We start from the raw sequence: 20017 nt of genomic DNA on the forward strand, positions 1-20017 counted from the left end.
GAGTTGTTTTTTAAAGTTTAGAACAATTATTTATTTTCCACAAAAGTGCGACGCATTAAATGTGCCTCGTATTGTTTACAAAACACGATCCGTTCGGTGAGTCGTCTTTAACAAATGTTTCAGCTAAATGTCAAGTTGTCGTGCGTCGAACTTCCCTCGATAATAAATTGTTTTTTTGTTGCAGCGATCACGGACCATCACTCCAATATATCTGAAAGCTACAAACCACTGTTTCACAGCTCGACCGTTACGGCTCTGCTACTACCTCTACCAGCTGTGGGTTGGTTCAGCCCCCCCCCCCAGAATATGAGCTCCAAAGATTTGAATAAACTCACGACTCACTTCTGCTGATTCTTGTGGCAAAGTTTGCGGAAGCCTTGCTAACGTTAAATCATTATTTGTTGACAAACCCTACAGAAAAGTTAACATTATTTAGACGTTCTGCTATAAACTGTATTAGACATAATTAGACGTCACACAGACAGGAAGCTGCAAAGGCCAAAACACCGTCATGTTCACCATGAACGGCTGTAAAATGTGAAAAACGCTTAGATCATTAAGATAAATACACAGATTCTAATCCACAAACGAACCCATTCTGCATCACTTTATGAGTTACAATCTATTTTTTTTATTGTAAAGCCCGACTCTGGGGTTGTGTTGCGTTTTTGTGTAAAACCTCGCCATGCGATGTGGTGGGCGATGAGCATTTCTTCATCACTTAGAAGTTTTAAACATTATTACATTAAATGTTACCTTGTGTTGATTTCTGCTCAGATCTTCAGTCTCTGAACTAATTTGATCTTTAAAATTTGACAAACATTTGCTTTTATTTGGTTTGAAACGAAGAAAACGTTAAATATTCTCCTCTTCCTCATCAGATTTGGACTCTAGCTGCAGCCTCAGCTGAGCTCTGCTGGGCTCGGTGTCGTCTGCGCAGTAATAAATGTTGGTGTGATTTGTTCCCGGGCTTCTGGGTTTGGACAGGACGCTCCAAACGGCTATTTCTCACACTCACCCACAGTTTGCTCTCGTAGTAAAATGCGTCGAGCAGTTTGACGATGTTCTTGTGGTCGCAGGAGGCCAGGATGTCGATCTCCACCATGTAGTCCTCCAGCTCCTCTTCGGTTTTCGTGTCGATAACTTTGGCAGCAGCGAGGATGCCCGTCTGCTTGTTTTGAGCCTGCAGGGATAAAAATACTGTCAGGAAACTGAAGATTTGCTCATATTTTCATCATATAGGATATTTAAACCTCAGACAGACACCAGTGAGTATTAAACAAATAAAGCTTCTGCTTTACGTCTGGAAATATCAGCCGAACTTGTTAAACTGATTGTTTTGGCTTCTCTGCAGACAGGATGTTCTCAGTGAAGTCGCCGCTGCGATATGGGGTGCGGACATTTTTCCTGGTGCTCTAAAAAGAGAGTCATGTTTGCCACACTTTTCAGCAGACAGACTCCCCTGTGCACGATCTCCATCCAGGAGTTTTTGGACGCCCACAAACTTCTCACCAATCACACAGTACTCGGTGCAGACACCTGTGAGAAAATGTTCGGCCCGGGCCTTGTGTCGAGAAGGGGCGGAGCTACTCTGAGAACAACATGAGTGATTTTCTTCACGTAACTACGTCCATGAGAGTCCAAACACTGCGTTCAAAATAACATTTGGCAACAAAGAACACAGATGAGATCAAATTTACTGTCCCTCGTGCAAATAAGGCTTCAGCTCTGAACCGGTGTCCAACCAGAGGACAGGATCATCAAAAGGAACAGGAAGTTACTCTGACTGGGACAACTTTCTGAAAATATCCATCAAACAGACAAGAAGTGCTTCATAAACACCAGGAAAGTTATTATTTTTAAAATTTCTGTATCAGTTCTATATTTCACGCAGGGCTGTTGAGACAAAAAGCAAAGCAGATATACTGAATACAGATATACTGAATACAGATATACTGAATACAGATATACTGAATACAGATATACTGAATACAGATATACTGAATACAGATATACTGAATACAGATATACTGAATAACTATTGACCAATCTCTAAACTCTGCATTTTAGCTAAGGACCTAGAAAAACGGATAAACTCTCAAATCAACAAGTATTTGGTCTCATTTAACATCTTACAACTTACTTACTACCATCAATCTGGTTTCAGGAAACAACACAGCACAACGACTGCTTCACTGAAGGTTTTTAATGATGTCGTTGAAGCACTGGATGCTACGGATTATTGTGCTGCACTTTTCTTAGACCCGTCTAAAGCTTTTGACACTCATGACATATTGTGTCATAAGCTCTCAGAAATTGGTTTCTCAGATCACACCAGATTGGTTGGTTCACTATCTCTCAGATCGGGACAACGTGTTCAACATAACCTTTAAATAACTGGAAGAAGTACCATTAACAATGGTGTACCTCAAGGCTCAGTCTTAGGTCCCACCCTCTTCACAATCTACATAGGTAATGTAGGTCAGACCATCCCTGATGCATCCTTTCTATGCTGACGATACAGTTGTTTACTGTCGAGCTAAAACAGTTGCTAAGATTTTCCAGGTTTGCAATCATCCAGTCAGATTTGTTCCGTTTCAAACTTAATTAACCAGTATAAATAAAGGTTGAATGAACTGACCTGGACAAATCTAGACTTTGGACAATGGTAAATAAGGAAAAAGTTACAAAAAAACAAACAAACAAACAAACAAAACAAATCGGCTGTTGCTTTTCTTGTTCTACAGAATTCTGGTCTTCAGTCTGTAACCAGTCAGTCTGCCTGTGACAGGTAGTCACAGGGCTGTTTGGTATCATTGTGTGTAACACACCAACATAAACCACAATGACCTTCAATGATTGACATGTTGAAGGAACAGATCAGGCTTGATGTTCCCAAGACTACAGATGCACACATTGTTCAGGTTAAAAGTCCATAGGACTGGAGACATCTTCCCTGGACGTGTCCACAAGAGGACAACAGATAAGAAATTGAAGAGACAGATAATATGATAATTATCAAAGAGTCCAGAACAACTTCTAAAGAAATAGAGGTGAACTCCAAGGTCAAATATCATCCGTGGCACACAATCCGTTTGAGACAAAGTGGACTTCACAGAAGACGTTTGAGGAGGACACCAAGTTATGAAAGACAGACTGGAATTAGTCAAAAGTCATATTAAGAAGACACAAAGCTTCTGGGACAATGTTCTCTGGACAGATGAGACAAAACTGGACAACATGTCCCATCAACTCTGTGTCCACAGACCCAAAACTGAAACATAGAACAGAAGCCTGAACCTACAGTGGGACATGGAGGAGGCTCGGTTCTGTTCTGAGTGAAGCTCCAGAACCGAGGGTACCATGAAATCTCAAGACTACCAAGGCATTCTGGAGCTGAATGTGCCGCCCAGTGTCAGAAAGATCAGTTTCAGTCTCAACTCATGAGTCCTTCAACAGGATCATGGCACAAAACACAGCTAAAGCCAATCAAGACTGGATCAGAACCGAACACTGGACTATTCTGGTGTCCTTCTTCTAAGTTTCGTTGAACATCTGCAGAAGGAGCTGAAACATCTGGAGGAGGAACCATTCAGACCTGGAACAGCTGGAGCAGATTGATCAGGAGGAGTGGACCACCAGAACACCTGTGGACAGGTGGACCAGAACACCTGCAGACCAAAACACCTGTGGACCAGGACACCTGTGGACAGATGGACCAGAACATCTGCAGACCAGAACACCTGCGGACCAGGACACCTGCAGACCAGAACACCTGTGGACAGGTGGACCAGAACACCTGTGGACCAGAACATCTGCAGACCAGAACACCTGCGGACCAGAACACCTGCAGACCAGAACACCTGTGGACAGGTGGACCAGAACACCTGCGGACCAGGACACCTGTGGACAGGTGGACCAGAACATCTGCAGACCAGAACATCTGCAGACCAGAACACCTGCAGACCAGGACACCTGTGGACAGGTGGACCAGAACATCTGCAGACCAGAACACCTGCGGACCAGGACACCTGTGGTCAGATGGAACAGAACATCTGCAGACCAGAACACCTGCGGACCAGGACACCTGCAGACCAGAACACCTGTGGACAGGTGGACCAGGACACCTGTGGACCAGAACATCTGCAGACCAGAACACCTGCGGACCAGAACACCTGCAGACCAGGACACCTGTGTACAGGTGGACCAGAACACCTGCAGGCTGGTACAGAATTCGTATGGGTGGTCACATCCATCATGCCAGGGTTAGGTCTCATGTTATTTCAGTGATCTTTGTGAGGTTTATTTCTTGAAAGGGTCCAAACCCCTCAGTCCTGGTCTGTCAGAACCTTGGTTTGGACCACAACACAAGTGCGATCGTTAGTTTTAATGTCTAATAAAAGTGTTATGGAGGAGGAATTAAAAAAAAAAACATCCCTACCTTGAAAACTTTCCCAAAGGCTCCATCTCCCAGCTCTCCAATCATTTCCCAGACCTCCTCTGGGTTTTCGTCCCTGCGCACGTGCTCGTACTGTTTCTTCTTCTTCTCCGACCCCAGCTTGAATATTTTACGGAAATTAAAGAACGCCATGTTTGTTGTCTCCTCCCAATTTAAAGTTCACGAGCCGGGGATGAAACGCACAGGTGGATGGAAAACACACTCGGGACTCGGTTTGGACCTAAACAGAGCTCAGCCTTTCAAACACTCCGGTGTTAGAACCGTTTCGCGTCTCTGGAACATCTTTTTTTTTTTAAATCAATAAAACAACCTGCCCGCCTGGGAGCATCAGAAAGTGTCGACAAGCTGTAAGGAGTAGCTTGTTACAGGAAACTGGCCGTTGTTCCAACTCCTGACTGATCCGGACAGCCCGCGGGGCTCCGTTTTTAATCCAACAAAACGCACAAAAAACGGGTCCTCATCAATCCCCGACTCCGGAACTCACTGACCTACTCAAGAGGAGGAACGCTTACATTCTGCCCGGGCGTTAAAAGTCGTTATAACCGTTGGTACCGTCATTTTCCCGGTGTGTCCGGGAAACCAACGGCTTCAGCAGACTAGCGGATTTAGTATCCGAGCGCGTTCACGAACACCGCGCGCGCGCCGCGGCTTGTAGTTCCTTCTGTCCTCGTGCGACTGTTGGCGGGTGATTTCATCAGTCGTCAGCTGCCCTCGCCTGTGAGGGGGATCAACATTTAAACTAAACAGATACTTTTTTATATTTGTTAACAATTATTATTAATAATAAATTAGTTTATTACTTTTTAGTGCTATATATTTGCACCAAATAGCCACAAATTAGCTTATAAACACAAAGGTCCAGTCCCTTTGTATCCGTGAAACTACGTATCCCAGAAGTCATTGCGAAACAAAGGCGCTGCTACTGAAGAAAAAAAAAATTAAAGAAAACGTATATGCAGCTGTTTCATGTTTTCTAGCGCATTACCTTTTATTTGTTTCTTGTTGCATTTTATTTACAACAACACCGCTTCTAAACCCAACTGCCTAGTCTGTGTTTGTAAAACTACATATCCCAAAAGCCTTTGCAAAACAAAGACGCGCTGGAACCGCTTGGAAAAATCACTTTTTTTCTAAGCAAGAACAGAAAATTATAATGCTGTTATTTAATGACTTCCAGTGGGTTGCCATTCATCAGATTATTGTAACATTTTATTTTCACCAGCTCCCTTCAAAACACGAACGGTAGGCCTTAGCTTTGTGCGCGGAAAACTACGTATCCCATAAGCCATTGCGAAACATATATAGGTTATGAAGGAAAAGCTTGTTTTCAGTTTCGCGTAGACCTAATAACATTAATAATAACGTATAACACATTTAGCTTAACAATAATTTGACTAAAAATAACGACGTAGACGTTATAACAAAAACGTCACTCTATCAGCTTTTTATAAATAAGTTTAGCTGCAGCTAGCTAGCAAGCTTCAGGCTGAAGTTAGCAGCAGGCAAAGGGAGTAAAAGTAAAACTAAGTTGAAGTTCGAGTTCATGATGAGATGCAGACAGCCGCCATGGATCCAACGGAGGAACCCCCATCGGTTCTGTGGGGCCTGGACCCGGTTTTCTCAGCCTTTGCTCGGCTGTACATCAACGACATCCTGCAGATGACTGAGTCCATCCAGGTTCCAGGTAACAACCCGCATCAGAACCACCCAGGTCCAGCTGGGTTCTGGTTCCAAAGTTGGGGAGACAAAACAAAAAGAGTTTGATACTTTGATTAGTTTTCAGCTGATCAATAACAGATAATAAAAGATGATCAACACTCAGGCAAGGACTGATTGGATAAAGGGACAAACTAATAAACACCTTCAAGTTTTATTACCTGCCATCTATTAAATTATTTTTTTTTAAATCACAAAATTATCCTTTTATATAAAATAACATTCTACTTTATTTATAAAGCACTTAAAAACGCAACACTAACTCAAGTTTCTTATGTATTTACAGTCAAACTACTTTGGCAGATTTTGTGTTATTTTAGCTGTTTCTACATGAAAACATTCAGCTCATTCAGTAAATGGGTGCTGGGACTTTTTCACAACATTGAACTTTTATTTATAAATGTCTTCCCATACAATTAAACTGAGCGCTCCACAATTCATTTAAAAGTTTTGTTCTGTTGTTCTGATTTGTTTACCTTTTAACTACTGTTTATTGATTTTAGCTATAATTTAGCTAGTTTTAGCTTTTAGCCATAGTGTTGTTAATTTCATATTTAGTGACACTTCAGCTAATTTCAGCTTTGGTTTTGTTGAGTTTAGCTTTTAGATACAGTTCAGCTATTGTTTTATTTGCTTTTAGCTACTGTTTTGCTTATTTTAGGTAGTTTAGCCATTTTTAGTTGAAGTGCTGTTAATTTAAGCTTTGAGTTAAATGTTTCCTAATTTTAGCCTTTAGCCACAAGTTCATATTTTTTTTAACTTTTAGCTATATTGTTGGTAATCTCAGCATTACAGCTCAGCTAATTTTAGCTTTAAGTTTTAGTTTGACTAGTTTTAGCTTTTATCTGCAGTTTTGTTAATTTTAGTTGTTAGCTAGTTTAACAAATTTTAGTTTTTAATTAGTGTTCTTAATTTTCACATATTTAGCTACGATTCTGCTAGTTTCAGCTTTAAGCTCTTATCTAGCTCATTTTAGCTTATTTTTGGTTTAACTATTCCAGCTCAGTTTTAGCTGCTTCCCTAAATTTCAGCTGATTTATTTCTCAGCTAAATGAACTTGTTTCTTGTTAACATTTGATGTAAATAATTCAGACATTTAGTTTCTTTGTTTTCATCTTCAATTTATTGTTTTTATCAACAATTGTGTCTGGAATTATTATTATTATTAATAATAATAATAATAAGTTCTATATCCTGAACATCTTGGATTAAAACCAGTCCAAAAACCTGACTGGTTTTGTTCATCCATTTCTCAGTTTTGTTTATAAAATTGGCTCAAAAAACTCAGTCGTGCTGTTTTGATTTGTGAAAGAAAGTTAAATTTTTTTAAAATTTTAAATCACGACTCTAATGTGATTTTTACTTTTTGCTTCGTGTCGTCGCTCAAAGGAGTTTATTTCTACAACCAGCATCCGATCTACAAAGTGGACGTTCTTGGAACGGTGGTGTACCGGAGGGAGAGGGACGACTTCTTCTGTTACGGAGGTTCAGAAACTGAGCGTGCTGTTGTTGTTGTTTACCTTTTGTTGTTGTTAAACAGCGGCGTTGGTCTGACCCGGAGCTCTGTGTTCACAGTGGACGATGGGACCGGCGTCGTGAACTGTCTGTGCTGGAAGACCAAGCTGTTTCAAGACGAAGACGGTCCAGAGAAAAGTGACGTCGCGTGTTTGGAGCCGTTCTGCTCAACTTTGGGCTTAAACTGAATGTTTTTCACACACAATGAAAAAAAAAAAAAACGTTTTAGAAACTGAGAAGAGTTTGGTTTGAAAAGTCGGAACTTTTCTGCATCGGTTGGTTTTACGGTTAGTCGTGATTCATGCGACGCGTTCTTGTTTGAGGGCGGAACGGTTCTACAACAAACACCTTCAGTGGTTTATAAAAGAAATCCAGTACAGTTTCCATTCCTCTCCAACATTTGTTCAGATGTCCCTCAGCTGGTGTCTCCTGGACCTCGGGCTTTTTGTCTCCACCAGGTTCTGGCAGACTTCTGACCCGTCTTCTTCTTCTTGGTAGAGTTCATGTAAACTGGTTGTTTTCCTGGTTCAGACCTGACTTTTATCCAGAGTCCACAAGTTTTCTGTTGGTTTGAGGTCCTGTTGGACCAGAAGCTTCATGTTAGTCTGATTTATCCACGTAGAGGCCAGTTCTGAACGGTTTGGTATCGTTGTCCTTTTGGACCCAACTGTGTCCAAGTTTTAACCGCCAGATGTTGATTTGAGATGAAGGTGAACATCTGGAGGTAGTCCTCTTCGTTTTGTTCCGCAGCTTGATGCTCTGACAGTTGGTTCAGTGTCCTGAGGTCTTCAGGTACATCTCAGAAAACTAGAATACCGTGAAAAAGATCCGTTTTTTATTTTTATTTTTATTGTCAATCATTTCAGAAACCCGAGTTTTGTTTTCCATCATCTGTAAACCATCACCATCGAAATGAGAAGAAATAAAAGTTTGAAATGTTTCACTTTCTGAAATGACGGACAAGAAAGTGTGAACTTTTTCCACAAAGTTCTAATCTTTTGAGATTCACCTGCAAAAGTCTCACCTTGTCTCCTCCAAACGTCCAACTCGTCTTTGTGTCCAAACAGCTCAGTCTTTGTCTCGGCTGACCATCACACGGTTCTCCAGGAGACGTTTGTCTCGTCCATGTGGACAGCTGCAGGTTTTGGAGCTTCTTTCTTGGTCCTCGTGGTGATGTAAGACTGGCTTCACTGTGGACATGGACACTGGTGGACAGGGACACTGATGTCCCAGCGGTTTTCAGTTGGTAGCAGCCTTGAGCCTCGGTGGTTCTTGAACATCCTAACCAATGTCCTTCCCTCTGAGGGGGGACAGTTTGGGTCTTCTCCCAGATCTTGACCAAGCCGTGACTCGTTGATGAACCTGTAAGACGGTCGTTTGACATGTTGATTTTTGAATCTGAAGTTTGGACATTTCTCAAAGACTTTTCCTAGTTCCTTGGACATGCCCATGGTTCAGGGCACTCACCGGTCCAGTGAGTGCAGTCAAGCAATTCCTTTATTAATCTGACAGAGGAACCACTGGCTGCAGTCAGTCATGATCACTAGTCAAGACTTGTTAGGACGTCCAGCACCACTGGAGTTGGGTGTATGTATGGAGAGATTTGAGCCTGTAGATAATTTAGAGACGTCCACAATAAATGTAAACACGTTGTAGAACCATTTCACCCTGGAAACAAAGTTTTTTCATTTAGTCCGACGTTGGTGTCCACAATGTATCGACGGAAACACCAGCGTGTTGTAGTTTTGCAGTCAACTGAACATAGCTCTGAGCTGTTGGTGTCTCATCAGCAGGTGTAAAGTTTAGTGACGGGGCTTATGGGGGCTTCAACCCAGCCGCTGAGCTGAAGAAACTCAGAGAAGCCCACCAGCAGCACTGCCGGCTGGAGATCGGAGAGCTGCTCCGAGTGCGGGGAACGGTGAAAACGTCGAGGCAGCAGAGAGAAATAATGGCCTCCACCTACTGTGAGTCTCCTCCTCGGGCACAGTCATGAAAACAAATGCATCTCCTGTACTGCATCACTTATCCAAAAGGCCTCTTTTTAAGAATAAACCACTCGTGTCAACATTTAGGTTCCTAAAGTTGAACTAAACTCTTACAGTCTTTAAGTAGCTGCACAGAAGGGACCAAATATGACATATTCTAATATAATGCAATCGCAGGGCAGCCGACTCGGGACCCAAAAGTCCCAGGTTTGATCCCCAGCCATTCTCACATGTCCCGATGTCTCTGAGCAAGACACCTAACCCCTAATTGCTCCCCGGGCGCTTTCATAGCTGCCCCACCGCTCCACCTGAGTGTATCCCAGGTGGGATGGGTTAAATGCAGAGAACTAATTTTGACATTGTATGGGAACATGAAGTGATGACAGTGCACATTACTTATCAGCAAATAATCATTATTAAGTGTTATTAATAACTTTTAAATGAGATGAGAGGTGACTATTTGTGAGCAGCAGTACGGTTTCTTGCCCAGAAAGAGCACCACAGACACCATCTTCGCTTTGAGGATGCTGATGGAGAAGTACAGAGGGTCAGAAAGAACTCCATTGTGTCTTTGGATTTAGAAAAAAACATATGACAGAGTGCCGAGGGAGGAGGTGTGGTGTAGTATGAGGAAATCTGGAGTGGCAGAGAAGTATGTTGGACTGGTACAGGACATGTATGAGGACAGCAGGACATGTATGAAGACAACAGGACGAGGACAGCAGGACATGTATGAGGACAACAGGACATGTATGAGGACAGCAGGGCAGTGGTGAGATGTGCTGTAGGAATGACAGATAGTTTCAAGGTGGAGGTGGGAGTGCATCAAGGATCAGCTCTAAGCCCCTTCTTGTTTGCTCTGGTGATGGACCAGATGAGGTCAGGCAGGAATCCCCGTGGACGTTGATGTTTGCAGATGACATTGTGATCTGTGGTGAGAACAGGGAACAGGTGGAAGAGAACTTGGAGAGGTGGAGGTATGTACTTGAAAGAAGAGGAATGAAAGTCAGTCGTAGTAAGACAGAGTACATGTGTGTGAGTGAGAGGGAGGAGGTGGAACAGTGAGGCTACAAGGAGCAGAGGCCACAAAGGTGCAGGACTTCAAGGACTTGGGGTCCACTGTCCAGGAAAATGGGGATTGTGGTGAAGAGGTGAAGAAGAGAGTCCAGGCAGGATGGAGTGGATGGAGAAAAGTTTCAGGAGGGATTTGTGACAAAAGGGTTTTCAGCAAAGGTCAAAGGAAAAGTTTACAAGACAGTGGTGAGACCAGCTATGTTGTATGGTCTGGAGACAGAGACATGGACAAAAAGACAGGAGACAGAACTGGAAGTGGCAGAAATGAAGATGTTGAGGTTCTTCTTAGGAGTGACAAGGATGGAGAAGATTAGGAATGAGATCATCAGAGGTACAGCACTGGTTGAACAACTGGCAGATAAAGTTAGAGAGGACACACTGAGATGGTTTGGACATGTCCAGTGAGGGACAGTGGTTTGGACATGTCCAGAGGAGGGACAGTGGTTTGGACATGTCCAGAGGAGGGACAGTGGGTATATTGGTAGAAGGATGTTAGAAATGCAGCTGCCAGGGAAAAGACAAAGAGGAGACGGGGATGCAGTTAGAGGACATGGAGGTAGTTGGAGTGAGGACAGAGTGAGATGGAGGATGACTCGCTGTGGAGACACCTGAAAATGGAAAAGCCGGAAGAAGAAGAAGAAGAAGAAGAAGAAGAAGAAGAAGTGTTAATAACTTGAAAAACCATACTATACAGTACCAAACCGTGACCCTCATACTGATCTAGGTGCCGTGACTTCAGGGGACATATTATTATTACACCCCTGACGTGTACAAAAATCAAACCACATTTTAAATTTGACATTACGTACTGTCTCTGTGTTTTGCTCGTCCATCCGTGTGTTTGTTCTCAGATAAAGTTGACGATCCGGTGATGGCGGCGCAGATAACTTGGATGATGGAAGTTCCTCAGCTCTACAGAGAGTGCTACGACAAACAGTTTGACTTTAAGACTGATGCAGAAGGGTACAAACATCCATCTTCATAGTGAAATGACCATACACGGTACATCATGTCTGCCAGAACAAGGCACATCAACCATCCATCCCGTTTGTTCTGCAGAAGCTCTGCCAACAGTTCACTGAGTAAGGCGACAAATATGATTAAAGATTTCCTAAAGCAGAAGTCAGTGACCAGGTTCAGATCTTATGATGTCCAGGATCTCCTGCAGCCTCTGATCTCCATCAAACCACAAACATCAACTGCTGAGCAGGTGAAGAAAAGGAGCTGAGCTGCTGAACATTTTTGTTTCAAAGTGAACTTCTATGGTCCGAATGAAATAAAAAAAAATTAATAAAATCAGGATTTGAATTCTTGCTACAGTCAAATGTTCTTGAATTCCTGTAAATGTAAAGTAAATATGAATCGTAGAGGATTCATGTTTATTAGAAGTGGGTAAAAATATTTGGGCAGCAAATTATTTTCCTTTTGGGGGGGTGGGGGAGGGGGGGGGGGGTTAAAATAAATTAAGACAATTTGGCCCGAAGGTAAAAAAAAATAAGAAAATGTTGAGTGTTATTCATAAAATAGTAATATTAGTTTATACTTTCTGGTTTATCTAGGAGTTAATTATCTCAGAGCTTATCTCCTCACTTGGTGAAGTTAATTGTGTTCCTCAGGGTTCTGCACTTGGTCCAGTTTGGTTTTCTTTGCACATTCTTCTTTTGGGTGATGACATCGTATGCTGATGACACTCAACTTCTTTTGTCAATGAAGCCAGACTAAACTCATCAGCTACTGGAGTGAAATTGCTTGTGTTTGTGAAGTGCTTTATAAAAGAAGCTGAGATGAAAAGTGGTTCAGCTATTTTTGCTTTTCCGATCTTGTTTAGGAGCCTGTAGCAGGTCCATCTGCGTGCCAGCAGCTTCGCCAGCTTCTGAAGGAGGTCCTGCAGCTCCTGCAGGATGAAGGGGTGGTTTACCGAAAGGTGAAGTCCCAGGATGAAGTCTACCATGTAAGGACTAGTCCATCTTCAGCTGGTTGTTTTGATGCTAGCTTGACCCTCGTACAATATTGATGCTGTCGCTTGTCACCAGGTGACTGCACAGGACAAAGATCTGCACATCGCTGTCAAAGATATCATCAGGGAGGACTCCAAAAGACAGAAATGTATGTAAACTTTATATTTTATGCCATGTTAAATTGATGTTTTGCCACTTTGAAAATGAAACATTTTTAATCAATAATATTTAATTTTTATTAAACTTTTATTTTACTGGGAAAAATCCCATTGAGATTAAAAACCACTTTTTCAAGGGAGTCCTGGCCAAGATAGGTGACAGCAAGTACCATTAAGGTACAAAGTTACACATTAAATTACAAAAAGGAAATAAAACATGAGAATATGAAATACATTACTGCAAGATAAGAATAACATGTACAGCACATGTAATGAAATTAAGCACATATCTCCTCAGTATCAGTTTAAAAGGTACATATTCCATGCTGAAGATGCAGAATAAACAAAAACCTTTTTACCCATTTCAGTCTGGGCAAATGGAACTGAAAGCAAAGAGTCAAAGGAAAGAGTAAGTCTAGAAATAAGAATGAGTGTGGGGTCCCGCAAGGCTCAGTTTTAAGCCCCCTCCTCTTCATGCTGTACCTGCTACTTCTTGCCTCTATTTTTCGAAAATAAGGTCTCTCCTTTCATTGTTACACAGAATTACACAGATTTATGTCCCAATAAAGAAATGGACTAACTCTGAGCCCTCTGTTGTCATGTCTGGAGGACATAAAAGCCTGGATGGCAGTGAACTTTTTAAGGTTTAATGAGGAAAAAGATTGAGGTGATGGTCTTTGGAAGCTCCACTGAGACCCACTATCTCAATGTTGGTTCCTTGATCCAGTACATCAGGCCAACTCTAACAAACTTAGGGTTTTGAGTAGATACTGGACTGAAGTTAGAAAATCACATCAGAGCAGTTGTTAAATCTAGTTTTTCCATTTGAGGCAGCTGGCTAAAGTACAGCTGATTGTTTCTCTGTGGCATTTCGAAACGGTAATCCACGCCGTCGTTAGCACTCGGCTGATTACTGTAAGGAGTCAGAGGTTCCTGGATCTCAGCTTCAGAGGCTACAGGATGCTGCTTTTAATGTAACTTTTGACTGATTGCACGATTGTTTTGTTATGTGCACCTCACGTTGTGAGTCTTTAGTCATTTAAATGCGATTTTTTTCTTTTTAGGTGAAGATAGTTCTAAAAATAACAAGTTTATTGTGTACAGAATTGTATTTTAAAGCAGTGAAGTAAGGTGGTGATTATAAAGTCAACGGACCTTCTGAGCATCATTTCTCAACATTAGATTATCTTAATTTAAGACTTTGTCCTGGAAGGCGGCGGGCGATTTGCATTCTTTCAAGTCCCGTCCCTCCAGAACCACAAAAGTGCCAGAATGTCCCTTTAATGTAGACTGACTTTAGTCGAACTGACGTTTTGACGGCAGTTGCAGTGATTTTGATTCGTCTGAAGTGAAAGCGTCTTTGTGCCCCGCAGATGCAGAGAAGGGTTGCCACGTCCTGCACGTCCTGTCTGCGGTCCGGCAGCGTCACAGCCTCAACGTGAGCAGGGCGGCTCTGGATCTGGTCCTGAAGGCGCTGGAGCGCGACAGCGACATCGTCAGCACCAGCGACAGCCGCTACACGGCGTTTTAACACCAGCGTGTCTGAAGAAGTTCAAATCGCTGTTGTAAAGATGTGTTTTTAATAAATGAAAGAAGAAACAGATGGAAGGAGCAGCTTGTTGTGGAGCCTTGAAGCAAAAGAACAAGGCGTCTCCTGGGTCGGCATTAAAGCCCGTTCTGACTCCATCTGCAGTCGGTCCAGCTTGTTCTTTAGAAAACGACTTTATTTTATTATTTTTCTTGAGAACATGATCAGGTGCCAAGAGGCAGTGATGCAGCTCACACCCTCTCCTCCTCAGGCCCATCTGTTACCTCTGGATGAAGATGAGTTTCAGGTTCTGATGGTTCTGATGGCCGTCATCAAACAGCTCCTGTGTTTCCATTTATTGTTTGTTTCAGGACAGAACTGAAGCTCATCGCTCGGCTCCGTCTTACAGTTCAGTAAATCATCGACACATTCCGCTTTTCATTCAACAAAACGGCTCAAAAATAAAATCCAGTCCTGATCCAGAACCTGCTTCAGGAGCAGAACCCTTACTGGTTCTCTGTTTCAACCTCATGGTTCTAGACCAGTTCTGACCCACTCCTCTTTCCATCACCGAGGGTTCTGCTCAGCTCTCAAAGACCGACTTTATCTTCATAAAACTTAAATACTGAGCTAAATAAGTGGAAGATGAACCCTCAGGATGTGTTTTCATCCTGTGACAGCGGAGACATGGATCCTCTTACCGGACTAATTAAAAATACTGTTTTTAATATTTGTGTCCACACTGAACCTGCCACTCTGTAAGAACTTCTATACACGAGCCTGAAACAGTCGTTAGGCTGATGGTCCTTGATCATGTGAACAGCTGGTTCTGGATGTCCACAACAAACTGGTTGATCCCCCATGAGGTGCTGCTTATAAGACAGCTCCTCAGACTGATGAAGTCCTTTGGATAAAAGATGAAACGTTTCAACACAGAAGAATTCGTCCGGTGGACCTGACAACAGAACATGCTGCTGTTAGTTTTTCTATTAAATGTTTTAAAATACAGTGTGTGAATAAACCTTTGAGTGTACGGAGGAAAATGTCTAATTATTATTATTATTATTATTTTTTTTTTTCAAACTAACAAAACTAAATATTTTGTCATTTTTCAAAAAACTGAAATGTGAATTTTTTTTTAACTGAAGGTCTGAGCTTAAAAAAACCCCAAGTTATTTCAACTTGATGTTTTGTTAGTGCCCTGGCGGCCACTTGCTATTCACAGAGGGCTGAGTGATGCTAGGAGGCCTCCGCCCCTTTTAAAGATGGACGGGTTCACAAGAACTCCAGATGAAGAGGAACCCAGACCAGTGGTCATTCCATATGTTGAGGGAGTTTCAGTGAAACTGAGACATTTATTTTCTAAACATAACGTCCCAGTGGCTTTTAAACCCCAAAATACATTACAGCAAAAACTGGTTCATCCCAAAGCTCCAGTCCCCCGGCACAAACAGAGTAATGTTGTGTATGCTGTTCAGTGTCAGGAGGGTGATCAGTCTTACATCGGGGAAACTAAACAACAACTGGCCAAAAGGATGGGCCAGCACAGAAAAGCAACATCTTCTGTTGTAGTTATGAATATAAGTAATATTGATTTCATCTTAGTTTGATTTTAAAGTTATAAAGAGTCACTGTGGGAAGAGCTGTCATTTCTAGCCCGGGCTCAAAATTTGGGCCGGGGCAGACCAAAATACTGTGCTTGAAGGGCAGGCTGTTGTTGGTCTCGGGCTTTTGGTACGGTTAATCATACAGCACCAAAAAATAAAATAAAACTAAATGAGAATGCATATATACACTTGTGTTAATCTTGTTGAGGAGGAGGCAGGTCCGACCGGCCAGTTGAAAGAAAAAAAAAAAATTCCATTTAAGCTCAGATGGATCAGGTGATCACCGGCCGCGCGCGTCTCTGCACCCTGCTGTCATCTGCAGTGGAAGAAGTTGCAGCATCTGAAGAAAAGCCGAAGCGAGCAGAGCGTTCAATTAAAATAGCCTTGCTCTGTATGTTTCCAAATAATTTTGCTCTAAAAATATTTTTATTCATCTGTATAATAGCTTATCTTTGGAGTTGATTTAAGGCTATTTGTTTTGTATGTTAACATCCATTTGGTGAAACAAGAACTCTTATATCTTCCTTTGAAATATGTTTTTAAATATCACGTCAAACTGACTTGGGGGGTCGGGCCTATAATTAGTTAAATGATCGGGTCGGGTTCGGAAAAAAAAACCTACAGGCTTAGTCCGGGTTGGATTTTTTTAGGCCCAAATGCAGCTCTACTGTGGAGGGGTTGAACGCCCCCATGTGGGCCCAGAACTGCAGATTGCAGAACCCAGCTCCAAACTGATGATGTTCATAAACCATCTTCGGCAGGTAAGATGCTGTTTATGGTTTTTCTTGCTGAACAGCCAATTTGTGCGTTGGCGCCGTTTGTCCGCTGGGGGGCGGTATCTCGACGCTGATTGGCTCCTTCCCTCCGAGCGGCGGACTCTGATTGGTCGGCTCGCAAACATCTGTATTCAGTTCCAGTTGTTCGTGTCTCCGGCCAGAAAGCTGGTTCCGACTCGGACGGAGATAATCTGACACGTCTCCGCAGCGGGATAAAATAGGATGAGGCTCGGTTCCGGACGGTTCCGTCCTGCTGGGTCGTGTTCGCGGGAAACTTACTGGGCCTGGATGAATGAGTCCTCATTACGCAGCGGTGACATATTCGGGTTTTTCTAACTGGGTTTTTTGGAGAAACCCGGTTCTGTCTGCTGCTGGACTCTGGATTTGCCGGTTCTCCCGGACCCAGACCGCCTCCGGAGGTTCGGGTTCTGCTGATGGAGCGGTTCTGATTCTGGCTGCGGACACAAAGGAAGTCGTTTACTTTTTTTTTTATCCTTCTTTTTTTTAAGGAAAGCGCTTCCGCCGAGCAGGCACGAGCCCGGACCGTCGGCTCGGTGTCCGCTCCCGAACCGATAAGTTCTGTAAGCCGGCCTGTCGCGGACCTCCCGGTTCGGTGACACAGAGAGGAATGTGATTTGTTCCGAGGGGAAGCGGATCCAACCCGGAGCCTTTTAATGCAAAGCCTGTGCAGGGTCAAGATGCAGTTCCGGACGGTTCTGGACGTCAAAGTGGTGGACGTGGAGAAGAGGCGGAACCCGTCCAAACATTACGTGAGTTCACCCCTGGCCCGGTCCATTTCATTGATCTTATTCCTCCTCGCGGGGTTTGCGTGTGGTGACCGAGTTCACTGAAGGGTACCTGAACGCAGCACGGAGCTGCAGGCCACAGATGTGGAGCAGAACACCTGACTCCCAGGTGAGCTGCTTCACCTGTGCCCTGACGCACCTGCAGCCCAGCAGCTTCAGCACCAGAACCCTCAGAGATTCTGGCTCTAGTTGCAGAAAGAACCACAGGAGGAGCTACTTCCTGTTTTATACTGGAGTACTTCTCAGAGTACCACAGAGAAGTACACAAAAAAAAGATGCCACATATCAAATATTATCTTTCAGTAGAAACCAGATGTTTGCTGAGGGACGTTGTCCGTTTGGATGGCCCATTTGTGTCAAACGTAACCCTGTTGAGACGCAGCGTCAATATCCACCCCCCATCATGATCCTGCCACCTCTGTACTTCACAGTTAGGATGGTGTTCAGTGTCATCAGACCACAGGACACGTCTCCAAACATGAAGGTCTTTGTCCCCTTGGTGGACAAACTGGAGGTCGATGATCCTCTCCCTGATGATTTATTGGATTTTCCCACGATGCAACGCAAAGAAGCAAAGTGTTTGAGGCTCCATTTAACTCCGTTGCTGTCAGCTAACCAATCAGAAGCCCCCGAAGCTATGACATCACCACATGGTCATTCCTAAAGGGCTCTGTAATGTTGGTGTATGTAAACTTGTGGTTTTACCTGTTTTCAGCAGCAGATCACGAAAACTTTGGACATAAATAAGATTTATTTTTGTCAAACCGAGACAACGACCGCTTGTCCTGTTGGACTGCATGTTTATGTTTGTTTGTTTGTTTTGCACAGTTTAATGTTTTTCCTTCTTAAATCCTGATTGCGAGTCCAAGCTGGACTTTTTAAATCTTCAGTTTTCTGGAATGTGGGTCACTCACACGTCCTTAAAATAAAAAATAAAATAAAAAAATTAACCGTTGACGACCTCCAGGGGTTGATGGTCCCTCCCTGACCCTTGACCCCGGCGGCTTCTCTCCCCAGCAGAACTCTTGTTGTCAGGAGGTCCAGCTTCAGACTGGGAACAAACGACTCAGAGACCAGAACACAACCGGGTCCAGACCTGCAGGAACAAGAACGGCCTTTGTCCTTCTGGTTCTGGACCGATTCAGAACTCTGTCCAAGAGACGTTCTGAAGGAGACCAGGGAACGACGAGAAAAAAGTATTTTCTGTGGAAATCTGGAAGGAATTCTAAGTTCTGTCATTTAGCTACAATCATCTGCTCATCTTGAAACTGAGCTGAAAGCTAAATGTAGCAAAACGAAAAGTAGATGCTAATATTAGCAAAATGCTACCTAAAAAATAGTTAAATGTTACCTACAAGATTAAAGAAACAAAGGAGGAAACTGCTAGCTATAAGTAGATAAAGATGTCAAAATCAAAACGTACCAAAATGCTAACTAACAAGCTAGCTAAAAGTGAGTTAAAAGTAGCAACATGCTAACACAAATCACCCAGTGCCAGCTAAAAGTAGGTAAAGGTTGTTAAAACATAAATATAACAAATTGATTGCTAAAAATGCAAAATGGTAACTAAAACCTAAAAGTAGAAAATGCTACCTAATAAATAGCGACATATTACCTACAAGCTAAAAAAAAATTAAGAGCAAAAAGTAACCAAAGCGTGTCCAAACTTAAAAGTAACAAATTGCTAACTGAATACATAAAATGCTAGCAAAAAGCTACAAGTAGTAAAAATGCTAGCTAAGAGTAACAAAACCACAGCTAAAAATTTAACGAAGGCTTCCTAAAATAATGAAACGCTAACTAAAAACTGAAGCGTATAATGCTAGCTATAAGTAGCTAAAGACTGTCAAAATCAAAACGTATCAAAATGCTAACTAAGAAGCTAGCTAAAAGTGAGCATATGGTTAAAAGTAACATGCTAACCCCCCCAAAAAACCACTGCTAGCTAAAAGTAGCTAAAGGTTGCTAAAACGTTAACATAACAAATTGATACCAAAAATGTAAAACGCTAGCTACAAATGAGCTTAAAGTTAAAGGTAGCTACATCCTAACACAAAAACCCAATGCTAGCTAAATGTAGCTAAAGGTTGTTAAAAATTAAAAGTAACAAATTGATAACTAAACACGTAAAATGCTAGCTAAAAGTGGTAAAATCTAGCTTAAAGCTAAAAGTAGCTAAATGCTCCCTAATGAATAGTGAAATGTTACCTACAAGCTAAAAGAAACAATAACTTAAAAGGTTTGCTAGATAAAAGCTACAAGTATTAAATGATAAGAGTAGCAAAAGCACAGCTAAAAAATATACTAGTACATGTTACCTAAAATTGTGAAATGCTAACTCAAAGCTAATTACAGAAAAATGCTAGCAATTAGTAGCTAAAGACTGTCAAAATCAAAAGGTACCAAAGTGCTAACTAAAAAGCTAATCACAGAAA

At 42.4% G+C, this 20017-nt stretch overlaps 3 protein-coding genes across 3 annotated transcripts in view; 2 read left to right on the forward strand and 1 right to left on the reverse strand.

Moving 5' to 3' along the window:
- slkb (STE20-like kinase b) overlaps window positions 1–5028 on the reverse strand; it is a 28876-nt gene extending 23848 nt beyond the window's left edge. Inside the window, exons 1-2 of the mRNA XM_037689621.1 lie at window positions 4442–5028; window positions 1019–1183 (exon numbers count right to left, since the gene is read on the reverse strand). Of these exons, the coding sequence (XP_037545549.1) occupies window positions 1019–1183; window positions 4442–4591 (315 nt within the window). The 5' untranslated portion in view covers window positions 4592–5028. The remainder of the gene's footprint in view (window positions 1–1018; window positions 1184–4441) is intronic.
- A 982-nt stretch (window positions 5029–6010) lies between these two features.
- On the forward strand, window positions 6011–14459 carry stn1 (STN1 subunit of CST complex). The gene is made up of 9 exons (XM_037690124.1): window positions 6011–6143; window positions 7565–7660; window positions 7751–7828; window positions 9484–9654; window positions 11601–11712; window positions 11809–11959; window positions 12578–12700; window positions 12783–12855; window positions 14239–14459. Exons 1-9 carry the CDS (start codon window positions 6011–6013, stop codon window positions 14394–14396), a joined length of 1095 nt encoding a protein of 364 aa, XP_037546052.1. The 3' UTR covers window positions 14397–14459.
- Window positions 14460–17338: 2879 nt separating this feature from the next.
- sh3pxd2aa (SH3 and PX domains 2Aa) overlaps window positions 17339–20017 on the forward strand; it is an 89800-nt gene continuing 87121 nt past the window's right edge. The window contains exon 1 of the mRNA XM_037689622.1: window positions 17339–17546. Coding sequence (XP_037545550.1) covers window positions 17451–17546 — 96 coding nt within the window. The 5' untranslated portion in view covers window positions 17339–17450. The remainder of the gene's footprint in view (window positions 17547–20017) is intronic.

The sequence above is a fragment of the Nematolebias whitei genome, chromosome 16 (genome assembly GCF_014905685.2).
Source record: "Nematolebias whitei isolate Nwh7 chromosome 16, NemWhi1, whole genome shotgun sequence".
Classification (NCBI taxonomy): Eukaryota; Metazoa; Chordata; class Actinopteri; order Cyprinodontiformes; family Rivulidae; genus Nematolebias; species Nematolebias whitei.